Source organism: Colossoma macropomum, unplaced genomic scaffold (assembly GCF_904425465.1).
Source record: "Colossoma macropomum unplaced genomic scaffold, Colossoma_macropomum, whole genome shotgun sequence".
In the NCBI taxonomy this organism is placed as follows: Eukaryota; Metazoa; Chordata; class Actinopteri; order Characiformes; family Serrasalmidae; genus Colossoma; species Colossoma macropomum.
The window spans coordinates 1,154,795-1,171,926 of NW_023495280.1; the positions used below are offsets into that span (position 1 = coordinate 1,154,795).

Here is a 17,132-nt window from a genome sequence, read left to right on the forward strand (position 1 = left end):
CACAGGATCAGGGACCAGATATTGTTGTCCTTATGTTAGATGTTCTGCACAAATTTGACTCAACTGCCTCCTGCTACTGTAGCCTGTTTATCTTTCTGTTTTTTTTTTGTTTTTTTTTTGCTTTTTTTAACCCAACTTTCTCCCCAGTTATGTCATGGCCAAATTAACCCTCTAGCTAAATGCTACCAAGCATAGAGGATGAAGACTTGGACATGCTTTTTCCAAGTCACATGAAGCCAACCCCCACATCTTTTCAAACTGCTGCTAACATATCTTGTGGCATGGGGTGAATTTTCAGTGTCACTTGCAGAAGTGGGCCTCACCAGCTTAGTATATCACTTAATGATTAGCATATTTAAGAGCAGTATAACAAATATAATAAACTAATTCTAAATAGACTTTCTAAACTAGTTCTAAATAGAAGCAACCAGTCACATGAACAGTCATGTAAATCTTGTGAATTATTTTCTTCTTAGCTATAGAGACAGCAGAGCCTTCAGACAGTCAGGTAGCCACAGCTGTGGAAAGTGCTTTTAAGAAAGGTGAATATGTGAAAATAAAGCTGACTGAAAACAAGTGTGACCTACGGCAGTCATTTTCAGTCATGACTAACACAGATGGACACCTGTTGTAAAGGCCCATGGATGGGAGTGGGACAAATTGTTTTGGTTTTGGGTGGGAGTGGAACAAACAGACCGAACAAAAAAATCGCTCAAATCGAGTGCTTGGAGGACAACACTAACTGCCAATTCTGTTACATTCTGCTGATAGCTGACAGAGTGCCGTGTTTGCTAACATCATGCTGAGTGAGGGAGCCCATCCAGAGAAAGAAAGGCTAATCATGCTGTCATGGACTCCCAGTTATGGATGGCTGTGGCATCACCTGGAATCAAACACGTAAACTTTAAACAGTAGAGCCAACACTTAGTTGGGAGACCTGTTCTAGAAATATCAATTTGCTGTAGTCAGTGCAGTATCATGATTAAAATGGGTTAATTTCACATTTCTATTGTGTGTTGAATTTTAGTTAACACTACTGCTTAAGAGAATTCAATGCAGTTTTTGTTTGAAAAACTGCGTTAGTTGATTTTTTCATTTTTCTGATATATCATCATCTGAACAAAGACAGTCAAACACGCTATTCCACTGTCGTTCTAAAGTTGTTGCTGAGTGCTTTGGTTTCTGCGGCTATAGCAGTTAGCATGCATTTAATTCTGGTCACCATAACTATCTCTACAGCCTTTCATTTTAGTGATGGACCTTTCTCAATATAGCGGTGCATGCAAGTCACCGCCATATTGAGAAGGCCGTCTACAGTAGTTCTACAGCAGTGGTCCTCACGAGAACCACCCTTCCAGCAATTCACCAAATGTCAACCCATTTAGGAAATTTGTCTGCTAACTTATCATTACACATAGAATGCAACCAATACAAAATGATGCACACAAACTGTCGTTGTTAGTTGTTGTACTACTTCATACCAGGCAAGCGGTGCTGTTTCACTTGCTGCTTGTCACTGTAGAAGTTTGTACGAAATGGTGAGTTTAGTGGAGCATGAGGGTCGATTGGTGGGAAACTGACCATAGATGAAGGGCTAGAGGATGTTTATGACAGATAGGCTACAATGTTGGGGTTTGTAATAAAGTGGCTAGCGAAAGTAAAGTGAAAAGTACACTTCAAATGTTGAACATAATGATTCCTCCAAACATGTTGCTGTAAGTGTACTTATAAAGAACTTGGTGAACATCTCAGCACCTCTAGATGCTCTGTGCAGTGACGTAGGCAACAGCACATGACGCCATGCTGACTAATCACAGCCAGGGGATGAAATGGTGTATACTGCACCACACTAACTTAATCTCATGGTTTTGGACAATGAGATGTAGTTTTGCTTTGAAACTTTGATTTTCACTTTGTTTTGCCCAATTAAGCTTACATTAAATTGAGATTCAAGGTTGGTAAACGCATGGCAAGTTGTGGAAAGCTACTTGAAGACCTTTCAGCAGAGTAGGCTTGCAGGCTAAGCAGGTGTAAAAAGCTTTATTTAGAAAACTCAGTATTTAACTCAGTATTTAAGGTTAAAGCTGGTTAGGCATTAGTTTCCTCTGAAGTTTGTAATGGAGCAACAAGCAAGATCATGCTGATCTATTTTGCCTAATTGTTGGATGTTCGCAGTGGAGGTGCCAATGCACAGCTGCAGGGGACAGGTGCGGCTGTGTGGTGTGTGTGTGTGTGTGTGAGTGTGTGCATGCACCCCTAATAAATCAGTTTCTCCCCAACAAACAGATGCAGAGGCGAAGTAGAGATATTTCATGCAGCGACTTGTCTCTATCATCATCTACCACCGATAAAAGCCTTTATAACATAGAATTCACTCAGATATTCATTGCTGTGTTTTTGACTCTCCACTCAGGCAGTGAAAATCCTATGAAATGCTTCTTGAATGACTCCTCTTTGTCAATATTCATAATATTCACATGACGCTTTTTGACCAGAAATGAGGCAATTCCCAGTTGTATAGTCTTCTTCCTGCTGCAGGAAGCTGAGAGTGGATCTTCTCAGTAAACTCAGGGCTGTTTTAATTTTCTTTCCAAGTTCTCTTTTGTACCCTTTGTTCTCTGGCAGGAGGTGTAAGCAGTAATCAAAGTAAATGAATAAATGAATGAACCTTTTCATCGACATCCGCTTGCAATCCATTTCAGCTTGCAGTCTGTGGTGAAGAATGCCTGCCTGTCATGCTTGGCTTAATCGATCATGTTCCATTTCAGACGCCACCGTAATAGCAATGACGTGGGGTTGATTTACCCAAGTAATAAAAAATAAATAAATAAACCCAAGCAACATTGTTGAAACAAGGCAATTAGCCAAGATTTCTCTTGACAGAGATGACAGACAGGCACCTCGTTTCTTTAATTACCTGGGCTTTGATGAACCTCTTCAGTTTCAATGAATCAGTGAGTAAGTTTTTGACGTGGGGATACAAGATGAAAATCTTTTTATAACCTTTTCATCCTTTACAAGGAATGTTCTGATCCGGCGTTTATCCCACCGATCCAATCAGAGTATTTTATTTTAAGAATCAGACAATATCGATTCAGTCATAGTTTGTACAGCCACACAGTTTAGGTAAGATATGCTAGGCTGCCAATTAATATTACAGTAAAATTACTTCATGTTTATTTTGTGGCTCAAATAACCATTTAATTGTGTGTTTAGCTTATGATCCAATTTGATTGACCTACCTGATTTGGCTACAAGTTACTTTAACATTCTGCAGTGAAATCACTTCATTTTTGATATCTGCAAAGCAGTAAACACTCTGAATTGATATGTTTTGTTTTTTGTGAACTACATATGTGAAAAAAAATAATGTTGTAAATTCACTGTGATTCCACATTTCTCCAACACAGCAACCAGCTCCTTTGTCTTGTTTTTAAACATGCTGTTTCTGCTAATGCTGGTGTTAACCAGAAGTAAAGTAACAAAGAATGTGTCCGCAATAGTTTCATTTTCAAGCAGTCATAAATGAAAAATGTGGTGGGAGTGTATTTTGTACAGTGTAAGAAAAAAAGGTACTGTACAGGTACATTTTTGTGCAACAAGGTGAAAACATGAAAATGTACCCTCCAAGGTACAACAGTGGTCTTAAGGTCCAGTTGTGTACCATAAGTTTAAAGGTTTGCTACTAGGTTTCATAACCTAACATTTTAAAATTAGAAAGTCATCTGAAATGCTTAGAGTTAGACGGGGTGTATGGAATCAAAGCAGCAACAAAATATAATTAAAATGGAATATGGTGCAATTATGTTCCCTAACTAAAGGTTCTGAAGACCCTTTAAAGTACCACCCCAGTGACAATTTAGTACCTTTTTCTGAGAGTGTAAATCATCCCTCTTTGGACAAATCTTCATATCTTCATTTTTGAGTTTTTTTCATTTTTTGAAATGATTTGAAATCACCCACTGCCCTTTACATTGATTTGAAATTGAATGATGAACAGACCAATAGAAATGCTCTAAAATGATTTGTAATGAATAATATCTAATTATCAATTAACATACATTGAAAGTTAAGAATGTTTTTTCCTTCTTCTGTAAAGTTGTACCTTTTTGGAGATATGAGGTTTTTTTTCCGACAGTGATGAAATGCACTGCTTGCTACTTGTGGTAAGTGGCAGAAAGTAGACTTGAAGCCTAATAGCTGCTCGCTCACATTTTATACAGCTGTGGTTAGCAGAACTGTGGCTCAAATACAGTCAAAGCACTGGCACTGCAGATAGTATGTTTTAATATTCCACTGTAAAATAGTTACTGCAGATATTTAGATCTTGTTTGTTAACTTGTTTGTTTATAAAACGGACAACAGAAATATTACTTAACAGGCACGAATTTTCCACAGATTTTACATTCCAGTTTTCCATGTTCACTCACTGTTTAGGTAACGCTTCTGAACTTCATGATCACGCCTGAGGGTATGCAGGACCAACTGCTGGGCATCGTTGTGGCACGAGAGAGGCCGGACTTGGAAGAAGAGAAGCAAGCCCTCATACTGCAGGGAGCTGAGAACAAGAGGTACACAATCATTTAAAATCAGAAATGCCACTGTCTGTATAGATTCTGAGACATTTTAGTACAAATTCTTGTTAGAACTGCTGACCTACATTATATAATCACCAATCAAGACACAAATCAAGTGTAGATAGTTCATCCAGATCTAATTTCTGCATGCAGCATTAACATTCCTAATTCAGATTTTTATGGCACCAGTATAAATAGGCTTATACAGGCTCTGCTTCGTTTGCTTTTATCTTACAGTCATGGTGCATAACGTTCTCGACATCTAAAGTTGTTGAAAAAAAGATGGCGTGGTTTGTATGTCTGCTTAGCGGCTACAACTGAAGCATGTAAATTCAGAAGAAAAACACACAGCCGGGTGTGTTGGGATACTTGTATAAAGGGCTTTTTGCATTTTAAGCTTACCTTGAATGCATATAGATTAATACATAAAGATAACTCATTACAAAGGGAGGTGGGAATAGTACTGAAAGTTGTGAGTGGAGTTAATGTGACACCAAATCATGATTGTAATTAAGCTGTGTCACAGACTACATGCTACATTCACAAACATGGTTTTACTTGTCTTTAAAATCCTTACAGGAAGCATTTTAGTGCCAAACGTAAACAGAGCCGTACTGAGCTCTAGAACAAGTTTAAATACTCTCATAAAGGGTGAAGCAAAAAAATGTTATGCAACCTGAGATCTTGCTCTGTTTTCAAAGCCTGTAAACTCTTCCATCAGATTAATTTAAAACAAATGGACCAGTTCTTTTAAGTTATATCAGGAAAAGGTGTCATATTCACGTCCAGTGTTTCATCATACATGACTATCATAAGTTGAAATAAATGTTTAGTTGTCTTTTCTTTTCTTAAACGGTAGATGGGCAGGGTAACTGTGCTAAAAAGAAAAAAAGAGTTTTTTCTATCTGCATTGCTTGTATTTCTTAAATATATAAATTTCTCACCTACAAGTCACTGCTTGCTAGGATATCAAGCGAGTTACAAGCCAGACATATACAGTGATGATTTGAATCAGGTTTATCAGTTTGGAGAAGACACAAGGGGAATGGGAACTGTGTATCTTGGAAACATCATTAGGTCTGGGAAAGTAGGCACACCAACTAAAGCACTGTATATTTGGAAAAATCTTAGAACCTAGATGTACACCTTTTGTGAAGTATAATAACTCTGCCGTTGTAAATTCCCGCCACTTTGTTAATTCCTCCCTTGTCCTGCAGACAGCTGCAGGAAATCGAGGACAAGATCCTGGAAGTGCTCTCCTCGTCCAAAGGTAACATTCTGGAGGATGAGAGGGCCGTTCAGATCCTTTCCTCCTCCAAAGTGCTGGCCAACGAGATCTCAGAAAAGCAGGCTGTCGCAGAAGTGACAGAGCAGAAGATCGACGAGACCCGCATGGGCTACACACCCATCGCAGTCCACTCGGCCATCCTGTTCTTCTCCATCGCTGACCTGGCCAACATTGAACCAATGTACCAGTACTCACTAACCTGGTTCATCAACCTCTTCATTCTGTCCATCGACAATTCTGACAAGAGTGATGTCCTGGAGCAGAGGTGCGAGGCTATCACATTTGTTCAATAGAAGTTATTTGTCTTTATATGAAAATGCTTTTGTAGGATATATAAAGATATATTAAGTGGAATGGGGTACAGTTTCTTAGTGCTCCCCATGGCACTGGACTAGTTTACTATTTACAGCTCTAATTTATATTCCTCTCAGAGTCATTTGTCTTCATTTCTTATTAAATTGAAGAAGACCATATCTATTTATCCAATACATTATCTAATCAATACTTCATTAGGTTAAATTGTTAAGTTTAACAAATCCATTTGATGGCTGGGGGTGTTGAGGAAAAATCTGGAACCAAACTTTATTCTTCAGACCAGCTCATTTACATATCAGCATATCATAAAAAAAAAGAATTCTTACTGTATTTATACAGTATGGTCTATGGTCAGATAAGCTTTTTGGTAACAAACTCAAGGTAGATTTTGTGCAAAATTAGATGGTTATACAGCAAAGAATGTTCTTCCCACTGTTGTTAAGTATGGTGAGGATCTGTGATGTTTTTGGGCTCCAAAGGCCCTGAGAACCCTGTTAGGATAAATGGCATCATGGACTCCAGGACATACCAGAAGATTAGATTTCTCTCATATTTTCAGGTGAGATTGAGCTAATTGACCACAAAGACATTTTTTTGTGATTTTTTGCTCCAACTCTAGTTTACCCCACATTTACAAAGGACCAATAATAATGGGGCTGACTATATACATACGACTATAGCTTGCTGCTGTGTAGTTAAACCCTTGAAGACATCTCTAAATTTATGCTTCAGTAGTGGTAAAATATTGAAATTCACTCTGGAATTTGAGTCGAAAACTTTTGCACGTTGATAAGTTTTGGTTAGTCATTGATATTTTATTCTTATCATTATTATTGTGAGATATTACAAATGATACACACAATGGGCCAAAGAAGCACCCTTTTTAAGCTTGAAAGGACATCACATGTCTTTCGAGTCTGTGCATTGCTATCGCACTATGTTCTGGGGGAGAGCTCTCTGTCTTTTACACTTTAAAAGCCGAAGAGAGCGCGAATGAAGACATCCCTGCCCCTGTGCCCATGTTTATCATCACAGCGCTGTCTTAAGCGGTCAGCACAGCTGTCTGAAGCTGCTTTGAACCTTCAGTCAAGTGCTCGCCAGCTGAGCCACTGAGATACTAGCTTCGCTCTGAGGCCAGATTTCTGGGTGAAAGGGAAAACTCCAACGCTAACAGTGCATCAAATCAAAGGCACATCACACAGTTCTGATGTATGTCCAATTTGTTGCTTTGGAGAGCATTTTTATTCACTCAGCCTAGCATGTTTGACTGGTAAACGGTAAAGCTCAGCAGCTGGAAAGCAAGCCTATCACTTTCTATGACTAACACCAGTTAGTTCACAAACACACAATGGCTTTCCAAAAGGAGAATCAAAAACATGCAAATTTGTCCTTTTCTTCAGTTTTTCATAATTTATACCAGCAAAGCATATTGTTGATTCAGTCCCGTACTTTTTTAGGATAGACATCAGCTTTTTACAGTTTTCTTAATGCAGCATTTAGCTAAAGTGATACAGGCCTTTTATCAGCAACAACTTCCGTTTCTATATAAAGAACCAACAGAGTACTAATTTTAGCCCATTTCCCAAAAATATTACAATAATTATAGTATTATCTCCATGTTTAAGGACCCCTAAGATGTCTCACTATGCTGGAGATGTGACAATTTTAGAAACACTATAAATATATGTCAGAAGCCACTCTGTCTTATTCAGTTTATATTATACACTGCAAGTGAGACAACTTATAATACAGCAGTTATTTATTCGGGGGCCTGTTGAACAACTAAAATAATGAACGCAGACTTCACATGAGCCTGAATGTGATTTCCAGTTGACTGCATGTTCTGACCAATTAGTGCACATTTCATACACAGTACTGTGCTGTCAGAGACCACCCCACCCCTCCATTTATTTACTTTACCTTTATTACAGCTTCCATTCTTTTTAGGAGACTCTCAGTTTTCCGAAGAAATCTGCCATGACTTATTCCCACAGTTCAGTCTTATAAGTTTTTTTCTGCATTTTCTGCTTCTTGTGTTTGATTTATATATTTCCTTTTCTCAGTGGGGGCTTCTTGACCAGTGCACATCCTTTTAGACCCTAGCATTGAGTTGTCTTCTCACAGTGGAAGGATGGACAGAAACACCTGTGGATTTTTTCGAATGTGAAGCAAGAGTGGAGCTAGATTTTCTCCTCTCTCACAAAAATGAAAGCTTCAAGTGATGTTTATCTGATGTGGACAGGTCTTCCAGGTGGTTGTTAGGAGTTCCATTTTCTGTGTAGCTTTTAATCATTTTTTGAACAGTTTGGGTTTAGCTTATATCTAACATTCTCAGAAATATCTCCTGACAAATGATTAACTTGTACCTAATGGCCGTTTTGACTGAAATTAAATAAATGATGGTCTCTGATTTCGAGGGGAGCTGGAGCTTTTCAGTTTGGTAGTACTTTTGTTAGTTTGACGCTCACTGATTTCTTCAAAGTTCTCCTGTGAGCACTGTTCAGCATAGGCTGCCAAAGGTGTTAAATGTTTTGTCTTGAAAGCCATTTAAAAGCTATTTAAATGAGTGTGCTACAATCACAGATTATATCAGAGCAACATACAGCGCACTGCACTACTATGGATGGTTCAAAGGGTCAAACTACAAACTACTGTGGGGGTTAAAACACAATAATTTATTGCATTAACGCATTATAAATGCATTACTTTGACAGCCCTGTTTATTTATTAACATTTATTAATAATTGCTAATAAAGCAATATGTAAAATGTAATGATTAATGATTATATTTAGCATGTCATCATTAATCTTTATTATTATTTTAAGCATAATTTACCAAATCTTCTTTTTATTCACCACTCTTACTTCACCATCTGTGTCCAGACTGCAGATTCTGCGAGACCATTTCACCTACTCGCTGTACGTTAACGTGTGCCGCTCGCTCTTCGAGAAGGACAAACTCCTCTTCTCCTTCTGCCTCAACGTTAACCTGCTTAAACATGACAAGCTTGTGAGTGGCTTCTCTCGCCTGCCTTTCCATATCCATATCTGTCATCAGGACTTCATTTAAGATGCTGAATGACAAATTACTGAGTATAATGAGCTCATGCAAGACAATGCCTCATTAATGACACATGTACCTGCTCTAAAAGCATATATTACATGTACAAATAATTAAGTCTGACAGAAAATGCATTTTCTTATGCCACAAAACAATCCGTCATCTGGAGTCATCTGTCATACTGCATTGATCTTACACGTTTAGAAGTGAAATGCATGCGTGTGATTCAGCGTAACTCACACTACATCATTTTGTCACTGTCAGTGATTATATCAAATGGTGCGGCAAAGGTTGCAGAGTATAATTTATTTTTGTTTATTTTTTTATTGTAGTGTCTTAAAAATGCATGTCCATCATGTTCTGTTGTCTTGAAGGAGATCTGAGGCATTAGGCATAAAGCAAAACATTATCTTAAAGGGTCCCTATCATGGGCAACTAAACTTGAAATAAAAAAGTTGGACGTAGCATCATCAGAGTTTCAAAACACACTGTTTAGCAGTCAGGTTAGGAACCAGAAGGTCGCCAGTTCGATCCCCTAAGCTGACAGTACGTGACTGAAGTGCCCTTGAGCAAGGCATGTAACCCCTAACTGCTCCGAATCTGAATCCATTGTTTTTGTGATGTCAAGCCAACACATTTTCATATATCTAATTACAGTTTAGCCCCAGCCACTCATCCTGAAATTATAACGAGTGTTTCAGCCTGGACTGCTGTTCAAGTGAAGCACAATATAGGACAGCCAATCATAACAGAGCTAATTTACATATTTGGTCATAAAACTGCATCTTAAACTGAAGAATGTCCGAAAATGTAGGACATGGGCCTTTTAATAACAGATATAGGTTTAAACCCTTTTAGCGCTTGATATGTGAGATTGTTGGTACATTTATGTTTAGGAACCATATAATAATCATTGGTCAGTTGCGAATGTTTAATGAGAACCTTAAACCAACATGTAACAGATTCTCTGTACTGTTGTACTGTTTTTTATGCTCTCATACAACCAGCTTAACGCATGAAAGGTTTTCTAATTAGCTGACAAGTTAAACAAGGTGTGTACAATAAGTGAAAAACGCTAAACTGCCCCTCTTTTCTGTAGTAACAGATTTACTCGTCTGGGGTGGCTTTACAGTAAATGCTGGAATATTGCTGTGAGGATTTGAATGCATTCGTCCTTGAGAGCATTAGTGAAGTCAGGTACTGATGTTGGATGATCAGTTCTGGATCACTCCAGCTCATCCCAAAGATATTGGATAGAGCTCCAACACTCCAGAGAACACAGTTTCACTCCACAGCCCAATGCTGGGGAGGTTTAAACCCTTCTAGCCCATGCTTGGCTTTGGGCATGGTGACCCTAGCCTGACCAGTGCTTCTCCAGAGTGTCCCATTCCATTGGTCAGTGCTTTTCTTTGGAGATTATACAAGCTATGCAAGCACTATTGAACTCAAGTCAGCAATGGGTGCATTATCAGGTAGCTGGGTGCATCTTAAAGTGTGTATGTATATATGTACAGTATATATGAATGTATCCTGTAAGATGGGAAGTTTATCTGGAAGTCACAGGTTGGTTGAAGACTCTCATCCCGTTGTCTTGTTTGTCATGGAATCTTCACAGCTGATTTAAGATATGATCATTATATGGTTTCTAAACATAAAAAATGAGACATGGTTTTTTTAACCCCGTTAAAATCCCAGACTTATTATTCATAATGTCATAATGTTATGCCTGATTGGTGTAACTATAAGACTGACTGACATTATAATTATAACCTAATCTTGATTTTTTAAACATTTATCCTACAGATTGATGAAAATGAATGGCGTTTTCTGCTGACGGGTGGCGTGGGACTGGACAACCGTCACTCCAACCCCTGTACCTGGCTGCCCAAGAAGTCCTGGGATGAGATCTGCCGGCTGGACGAGCTGGAGCACTTCAAGGGGCTGCGCAAGGACATGGCCCGCCTCAGAGACGGATGGAAAGAAGTCTATGACAGCAAGGTGGGTTTCATCACACACACGTTCTCTCATGCTGAACACATTAATATGGACATCATTGTTTAATTGTTTAAATGTTTTACAAAGGATCCTCATCACACACCTTTTCCTGGAGAGTGGCAGGAGAAACTGGGACAGTTCCAGAGAATGTTACTTATCCGCTGCCTGAGACCAGACAAGGTGTGTACTTTTGTAAACACAGAGTTTTTGCATGCTGTAATGCACATTCATATTCCAACACATTTAGCTAATTCATAACTTTGTGCTACTTTTAGAGTTTAGTTCCGAGCCCTAGTCAGCCTGTTATAGAACAGTCCGAATTTCAATTTCAATACAAATCCAATTTCAAAAAATTGGGACAGTCTGTGAAATGCACATAAAAAACAGAAAGCAGTGATTTGTAAATCCACTTTGTATTTAAAGGGAAACAGTACAAAGACAAGTTTTATTTTATCAATTTCATTGTTTTTGTAAATATAAGCTAATTCTGAAATTGATGCCTGCAGCTTAAAATTGGCACGGGGCAAATTAAGACTAAAAACATTGTTTAATGTTTAGAAAACATTTTAAAAAATGTAATTCATGTTTGGATATGAAAGGAACGTCTAGGAAAGACTGAGTCCTTTATGAGCAAAGATGGGTCAAGGCCATGGATCATTTACTCTACTAAAAATGCATCAGCAAGTAGTCCAACTGTTTAAAAACAACCTTTTTTTATTAAGCTTTTATAAGGATTTTAGATGTTTCACCCTCTACAGTGCATAATATTAAAAGATTTAAGAAATCTGGAAAAATATCTCTGCAAGGCCAAAAAACAGCTGAATGACCATGAATTTCGACCCCTCAGGCAGCACTGCATTAAAAACCAGCATGTTTCTGTCATGATACCACCACATGGACTCAGAAATACCTTGAAAAATCCTTGTAAATAAACACTGTTTGTGACTGCATCCACAAATGCAATTTAAGACTGTACTATGCACAGTGGAATCATATGTCAGCAACATCCAGAAACACTGCCAACTTCTCTGGGCTCGAGCTGATCTGAAATGGACTGATGCTCAGAGGAAACGTATTGTGGTCTGACGAGTCAACCTTACAGATTGTTTGTGGAAATAATGGACGTTGTGTTGTCCGAGCCAAAGAAGAAAAGGACCATTCAGATTGTTACCAGTGTAAAGTTCAAAAGCAATTGTCATGATATGTGTATTAGGGTAACGCTGAAAGAGATACACACATTTTGGAGCAACATATGCCTTCCAGATGCCATCTTTTTCAGGGATGCCTATGCTTATTTCAGCATGACAACACAAAGCCACATTCTGCATGTTAGTGCAAAAGCACAAAATACATCAACAAAGGCCCCATACAGTTGCACAGCTGAAGACCTGAACGACTGAAGAATGGCAAAAATTCAGTGGTAAAGATGCTCCTCACTCAACTTTTTTGGAACATGTTGCAGGCGTCACATCTGGAATGAGCATATATTCACAAAAAAACGAATAAGTCTAAAAGATAAAACATTAAATGTCTTGTTTTTGTAATGTTTTCAAATACTGTGTGATGATAAAGTTTCCAACAAAGACTCCACTGAGGTTTGCTGAGTGGAGTGCAGTTACATCGTTAGAAGAGTAAGCTGATAACACACATTTTAAGGAAAACATATCGAGGCTTTACTAAGGTTTTGTTCTTTGTTTAGTAAAGCCCAAATTAGACACTTCTAAATAAAAGTAGTAGCCTATGGTCTAAAGTAATCCATTAAATTTAGATCTTAATAGTGTATAATTGGCAACATTTTATTCCTGTAGGTTCCAGATAGTATCAAGTAACTTCTGTAATTTATTACATTAGAGCTAATAAGAGTTTACTAAGTCACTAAAACAGCATTAAAACAGTTCTGAAAATGATACTTTTTGGTAGCTATCATGCAATAGAAACGTCATAGAATCAAAAAGAATACAATGATACTATATTTGACTGAAAAATATATTGAATATATCAACTACAATCAAATCAAACATTAAGGGACAGTTTCCCAGATAAAGCTTAAACCTAGACTAAATGGGATTTGTAATGGTGAAACACTTTTGGCATTGCAAAGACCAGGCTTAATCCATGTTCATGAAATATTAGGGGTCAGTTTCCCAGACAGGGATTAACCCTAGCCCTGGACTAAATGTTCCCAAATCTCCATTCAGAATGCTTTGTAATTCTAGGCTAAGCCGGCACTTAATGCAATAAATGTAAATGTAATAATCTTGTACACTGTCTCTCCCTCAGATGATCCCCATGGTTCAGGAGTTTGTGTCTGACAGCTTGGGCCATCAGTTTATTGAAGTCCCTCCCTTTAACCTGGGGAAGGCATTTGGGGACAGCCACTGCTGCGCTCCCCTCATCTTCATCCTCTCACCGGGATCAGACCCCATGGCAGCACTGCTCAAATTCGGAGACGAACAGGTACAAGCTTCAATTAAATATGCATAGCTCTGCCTAGTACACGCTTCCGTTCCTGAGGTGCAGCTGAGTGTGCTATGTCAACTTAATGTTTTATTCCTCTGATTTGTTTGCAGTTCCTTACGTTTCACAAACTTTTAAAGTTTAAAACCTCAAAGTGAACTTCCCTATGGGTTTCTGTGCTTCAACATTTGGGCCTAAATTACTTTTTACTTCAGCTAGCATACTTTATAAGCACCTGCAATACCCAGACACACTCTTCACTGTCCAAAACCAGACAAGTACCTCATAGCTGTCATTTGAGGTGGGGTACGGACCAAAGTGGTCATAAACTACTACAAACGCTTACCTTTATTGTTTATACATCTGAAACTTTTCACAACAGTGAGGAAAACTGATTATCTGCTGTTTTGTCACTTTACTGTATTTCCATATATTCTACATTCCATATGCACTTTATCAGAACCCACTTTATGAGTTACACCTACGTTAAATGTCTAATTTTATACAATAAATTGCCAAAAGTGTGTGGCTTGAACAGCACATTCGTATGCTTGTTGAACATCTCATTTCAATACAGTGGGGTTAATATAGAGTTGATCCACTACTCTGGGAAGGCTTTCCTCTAGATTTTGTAAAATGATTGCAGGGATTCACTTCCACTTAGCCACAAGAGCATTAGTGAGGTTGGGCAGTTGTTTCTAGTTCATCACAAAGTGTTGAATATGGTTGAGGTCAGGACCCTGTGCAGGCCAATCCGTATCTTCCACATCAAACTTCTTTGTGGACCTTGCTTCGTGTACGGGGTCGCTGTCATCTGAAAAAGGGAAGGGCCTTTCCTAAACTGTTTCCACAAAGTTGTAAGCATACGATTCTCTAGAATGTAACATTAACATTTCTCTCCACTGTAAATAAGGACCCATGCTATGAAAATCAGGCCATTATTCCTCCTCAACCAAACTAACTACCAGCATGCCACTATGCATACTGGTAGTTAGCATTTCCCTGGCATCTGTCAAACCCAAAATCGACCATCAGACTGTCATATAAAGAAGCGTGATTCGTCACTACAGAGAATGCTTCATAGATTACTGCACATGGTGATTTTAAGCTTATAATGCCAACCAACAGTTCTTGTGCTGAAGTTGCTTACATTTTGCAGTTTGTACTGAGTGTATCAGCTAAGCTCTGCTTGTGTGGCCTAATGCTTCATGCTTCAAGCTATTTGTTTTCTTCAGTGTGTCCACTTCATTGTAACAGCACTTACAGTTGACAAGGGCAGCTCTAGCATGGCAGAAATTTGAAAAACTGACTTTTTGGAAAAGATGGTATGATTTTTAAAGTCTCTGGTGCTGGGTATTTCTAAAGTATACAAGGTGGCTGCTAGGGCGTTACTTGTATCGTAGCGACAGAAGAGCAATGTACAAAGATTTGGCCACATAGTTCCACCATTCATTCATGCGAAGAAACGTTTCCCTTTATATGTTGATATGGGTCAAAGAACAAAAGACAGGACTTCAGCTTAATATGAAGATAGCCAAACTGAAGCTCTTATTTTGGATGTATTCTGAGAAGAAATGATTTATTGCAAAAGACCACTATGCTAAGAAGAGTTAAAGGTAAAGAAGAAGAGGATGATCAGCTACAAGTTGGATGGATACAATCAGAGGAATCATGGACATTCTGAAGCCTGAAGACCCAAACAGAAGACAGAAAGAAGGAGAAACACTACCTATATTGTCGCCAGGAGTCAGAATCACTTGACAGCACCTAATAATAATATCAATGCAGAGTCAGATTAATTCTGTTTACCCATTAAACCTAAAACCTACTGATGCATTAGCTTGAGTTTCAGGTTGCATCGCATTCTGCAACAGTATTATTCAGAACACTAATGTCTCTCGTTTTCAAGGCTCTGCTATGCTAAAAACTGTTGTTTCTGTGGTACTACCAGGGCTTCTCTGGGAACAAGTTGACTTCACTGTCCCTAGGCCAAGGCCAGGGCCCCATCGCCATGAGCATGATCGAGACGGGTGTGAAGGAAGGCACCTGGGTGGTCTTACAGAACTGCCATCTGGCCACGTCCTGGATGGCAACTCTAGAACGGGTGTGCGAGGTATGGCTGGAGACCAACTGACAAAACCAGTGTGAGCTAAAAGATGTTGTGGTGCTTGGCATGTGGTAATGGCTAGGGCTCAGAAACGAAATTAAAAAGCAGAACCAATATTTTTACATTTTCGTTCTTGCATTCCAACTTCAACATAACAGGTTAGAACAAAATTAAGATATATAATTTATTTTTTAATGTAATTTTGATTGTTTTACAGCCTATATGTAGGCCTAGTATAATTGTTAATCAGGTTTGTGAATCAGTTAGTTGCTCCTAAGTATTGCAAAATATGTAAGTATTTCTATAATTATTTACTTGTTAAGCTTGGTTTGCAATCATAACAACCAGGCCTGGTTATCAGACTAATGGGTACTTTAATATAGTGAGATATCGTGGAAGACGTTTAAAGTAGCCCTATTTACTTTCGTTTATACATGAATTGTGTAGTGTCTGTGGTCAAAAAGCCTGGAGATGCTAATGTAGCTATGGCTACCTCCTTTGTTCATGGAATTGTCAGCTCTCAAGATGCTATGTGTAAAATGACAAGAAAGCATATGTTGATCCAAGGATATTTGGGAGTTTGGAGGTATGACAGCATTTTAGTTTAAATTTTCAGTTTAAGTCCTTGCAACATTGTAGGCTTCATAGAACGAAGCAATAAAAATATTTGCCAGTAACAGAGATTTCAAATTATGGAACAGTTAGAAAGATTACGTTTTTCGTTTCATTTTGGTAGGAGTTAAAGTGGGTGTCTAAACCTGTATTAAAGAATGCTGTGATTTATGATGGGAATTAGTGATTATGCTTTTGCATGTTATTTCCAATAATAAAAATGCAGTGAAAGATAAATCATTGCAGGGCAAGTTACAAATAAAACAACTGATTAAAATTCTGCTTCATACAATATCTGTTGACTATATCTCACTATATGTCCCTCTATATGTTCCTCTAGCTTTGTTTTACAGTATTTTCACAATTCCTACTTTAAACCACTTTTCAATCCCAAATGAAACTTCTGTCAGACATTTTACATCTCGATTTTATCCAGGAGCTGAACCCGGACACCACTCACCCAGAATTCCGTCTGTGGCTGACCAGTTACCCCTCACCCAACTTTCCTGTGGCCGTCTTACAGAACGGCGTCAAAATGACCAACGAGGCCCCCAAAGGGCTGCGCTCTAACATCATCGGCTCCCTCTACATGGATCCTATCTCTGACCCTGAGTTCTTCAACAGCAGCTCCAAACCGGTGGGCATAAATCCAGCACCAGCTGGTTGTAGTTTCAGTCATAATAGAAGTCATATCTTTGCAGAAAGTTATTAGGGAATATT

General features: G+C 38.5%; 1 protein-coding gene across 1 annotated transcript in view; it reads left to right on the top strand.

Annotated features, from left to right (window-relative positions):
• Positions 1–17,132, top strand: part of dnah7 (dynein, axonemal, heavy chain 7) — a 171,193-nt gene that overhangs the window by 129,633 nt on the left and 24,428 nt on the right. The window contains exons 50-57 of the mRNA XM_036561847.1: positions 4,438–4,571; positions 5,795–6,130; positions 9,064–9,190; positions 11,045–11,239; positions 11,324–11,416; positions 13,517–13,693; positions 15,645–15,806; positions 16,849–17,049. Of these exons, the coding sequence (XP_036417740.1) occupies positions 4,438–4,571; positions 5,795–6,130; positions 9,064–9,190; positions 11,045–11,239; positions 11,324–11,416; positions 13,517–13,693; positions 15,645–15,806; positions 16,849–17,049 (1,425 nt within the window). The remainder of the gene's footprint in view (positions 1–4,437; positions 4,572–5,794; positions 6,131–9,063; positions 9,191–11,044; positions 11,240–11,323; positions 11,417–13,516; positions 13,694–15,644; positions 15,807–16,848; positions 17,050–17,132) is intronic.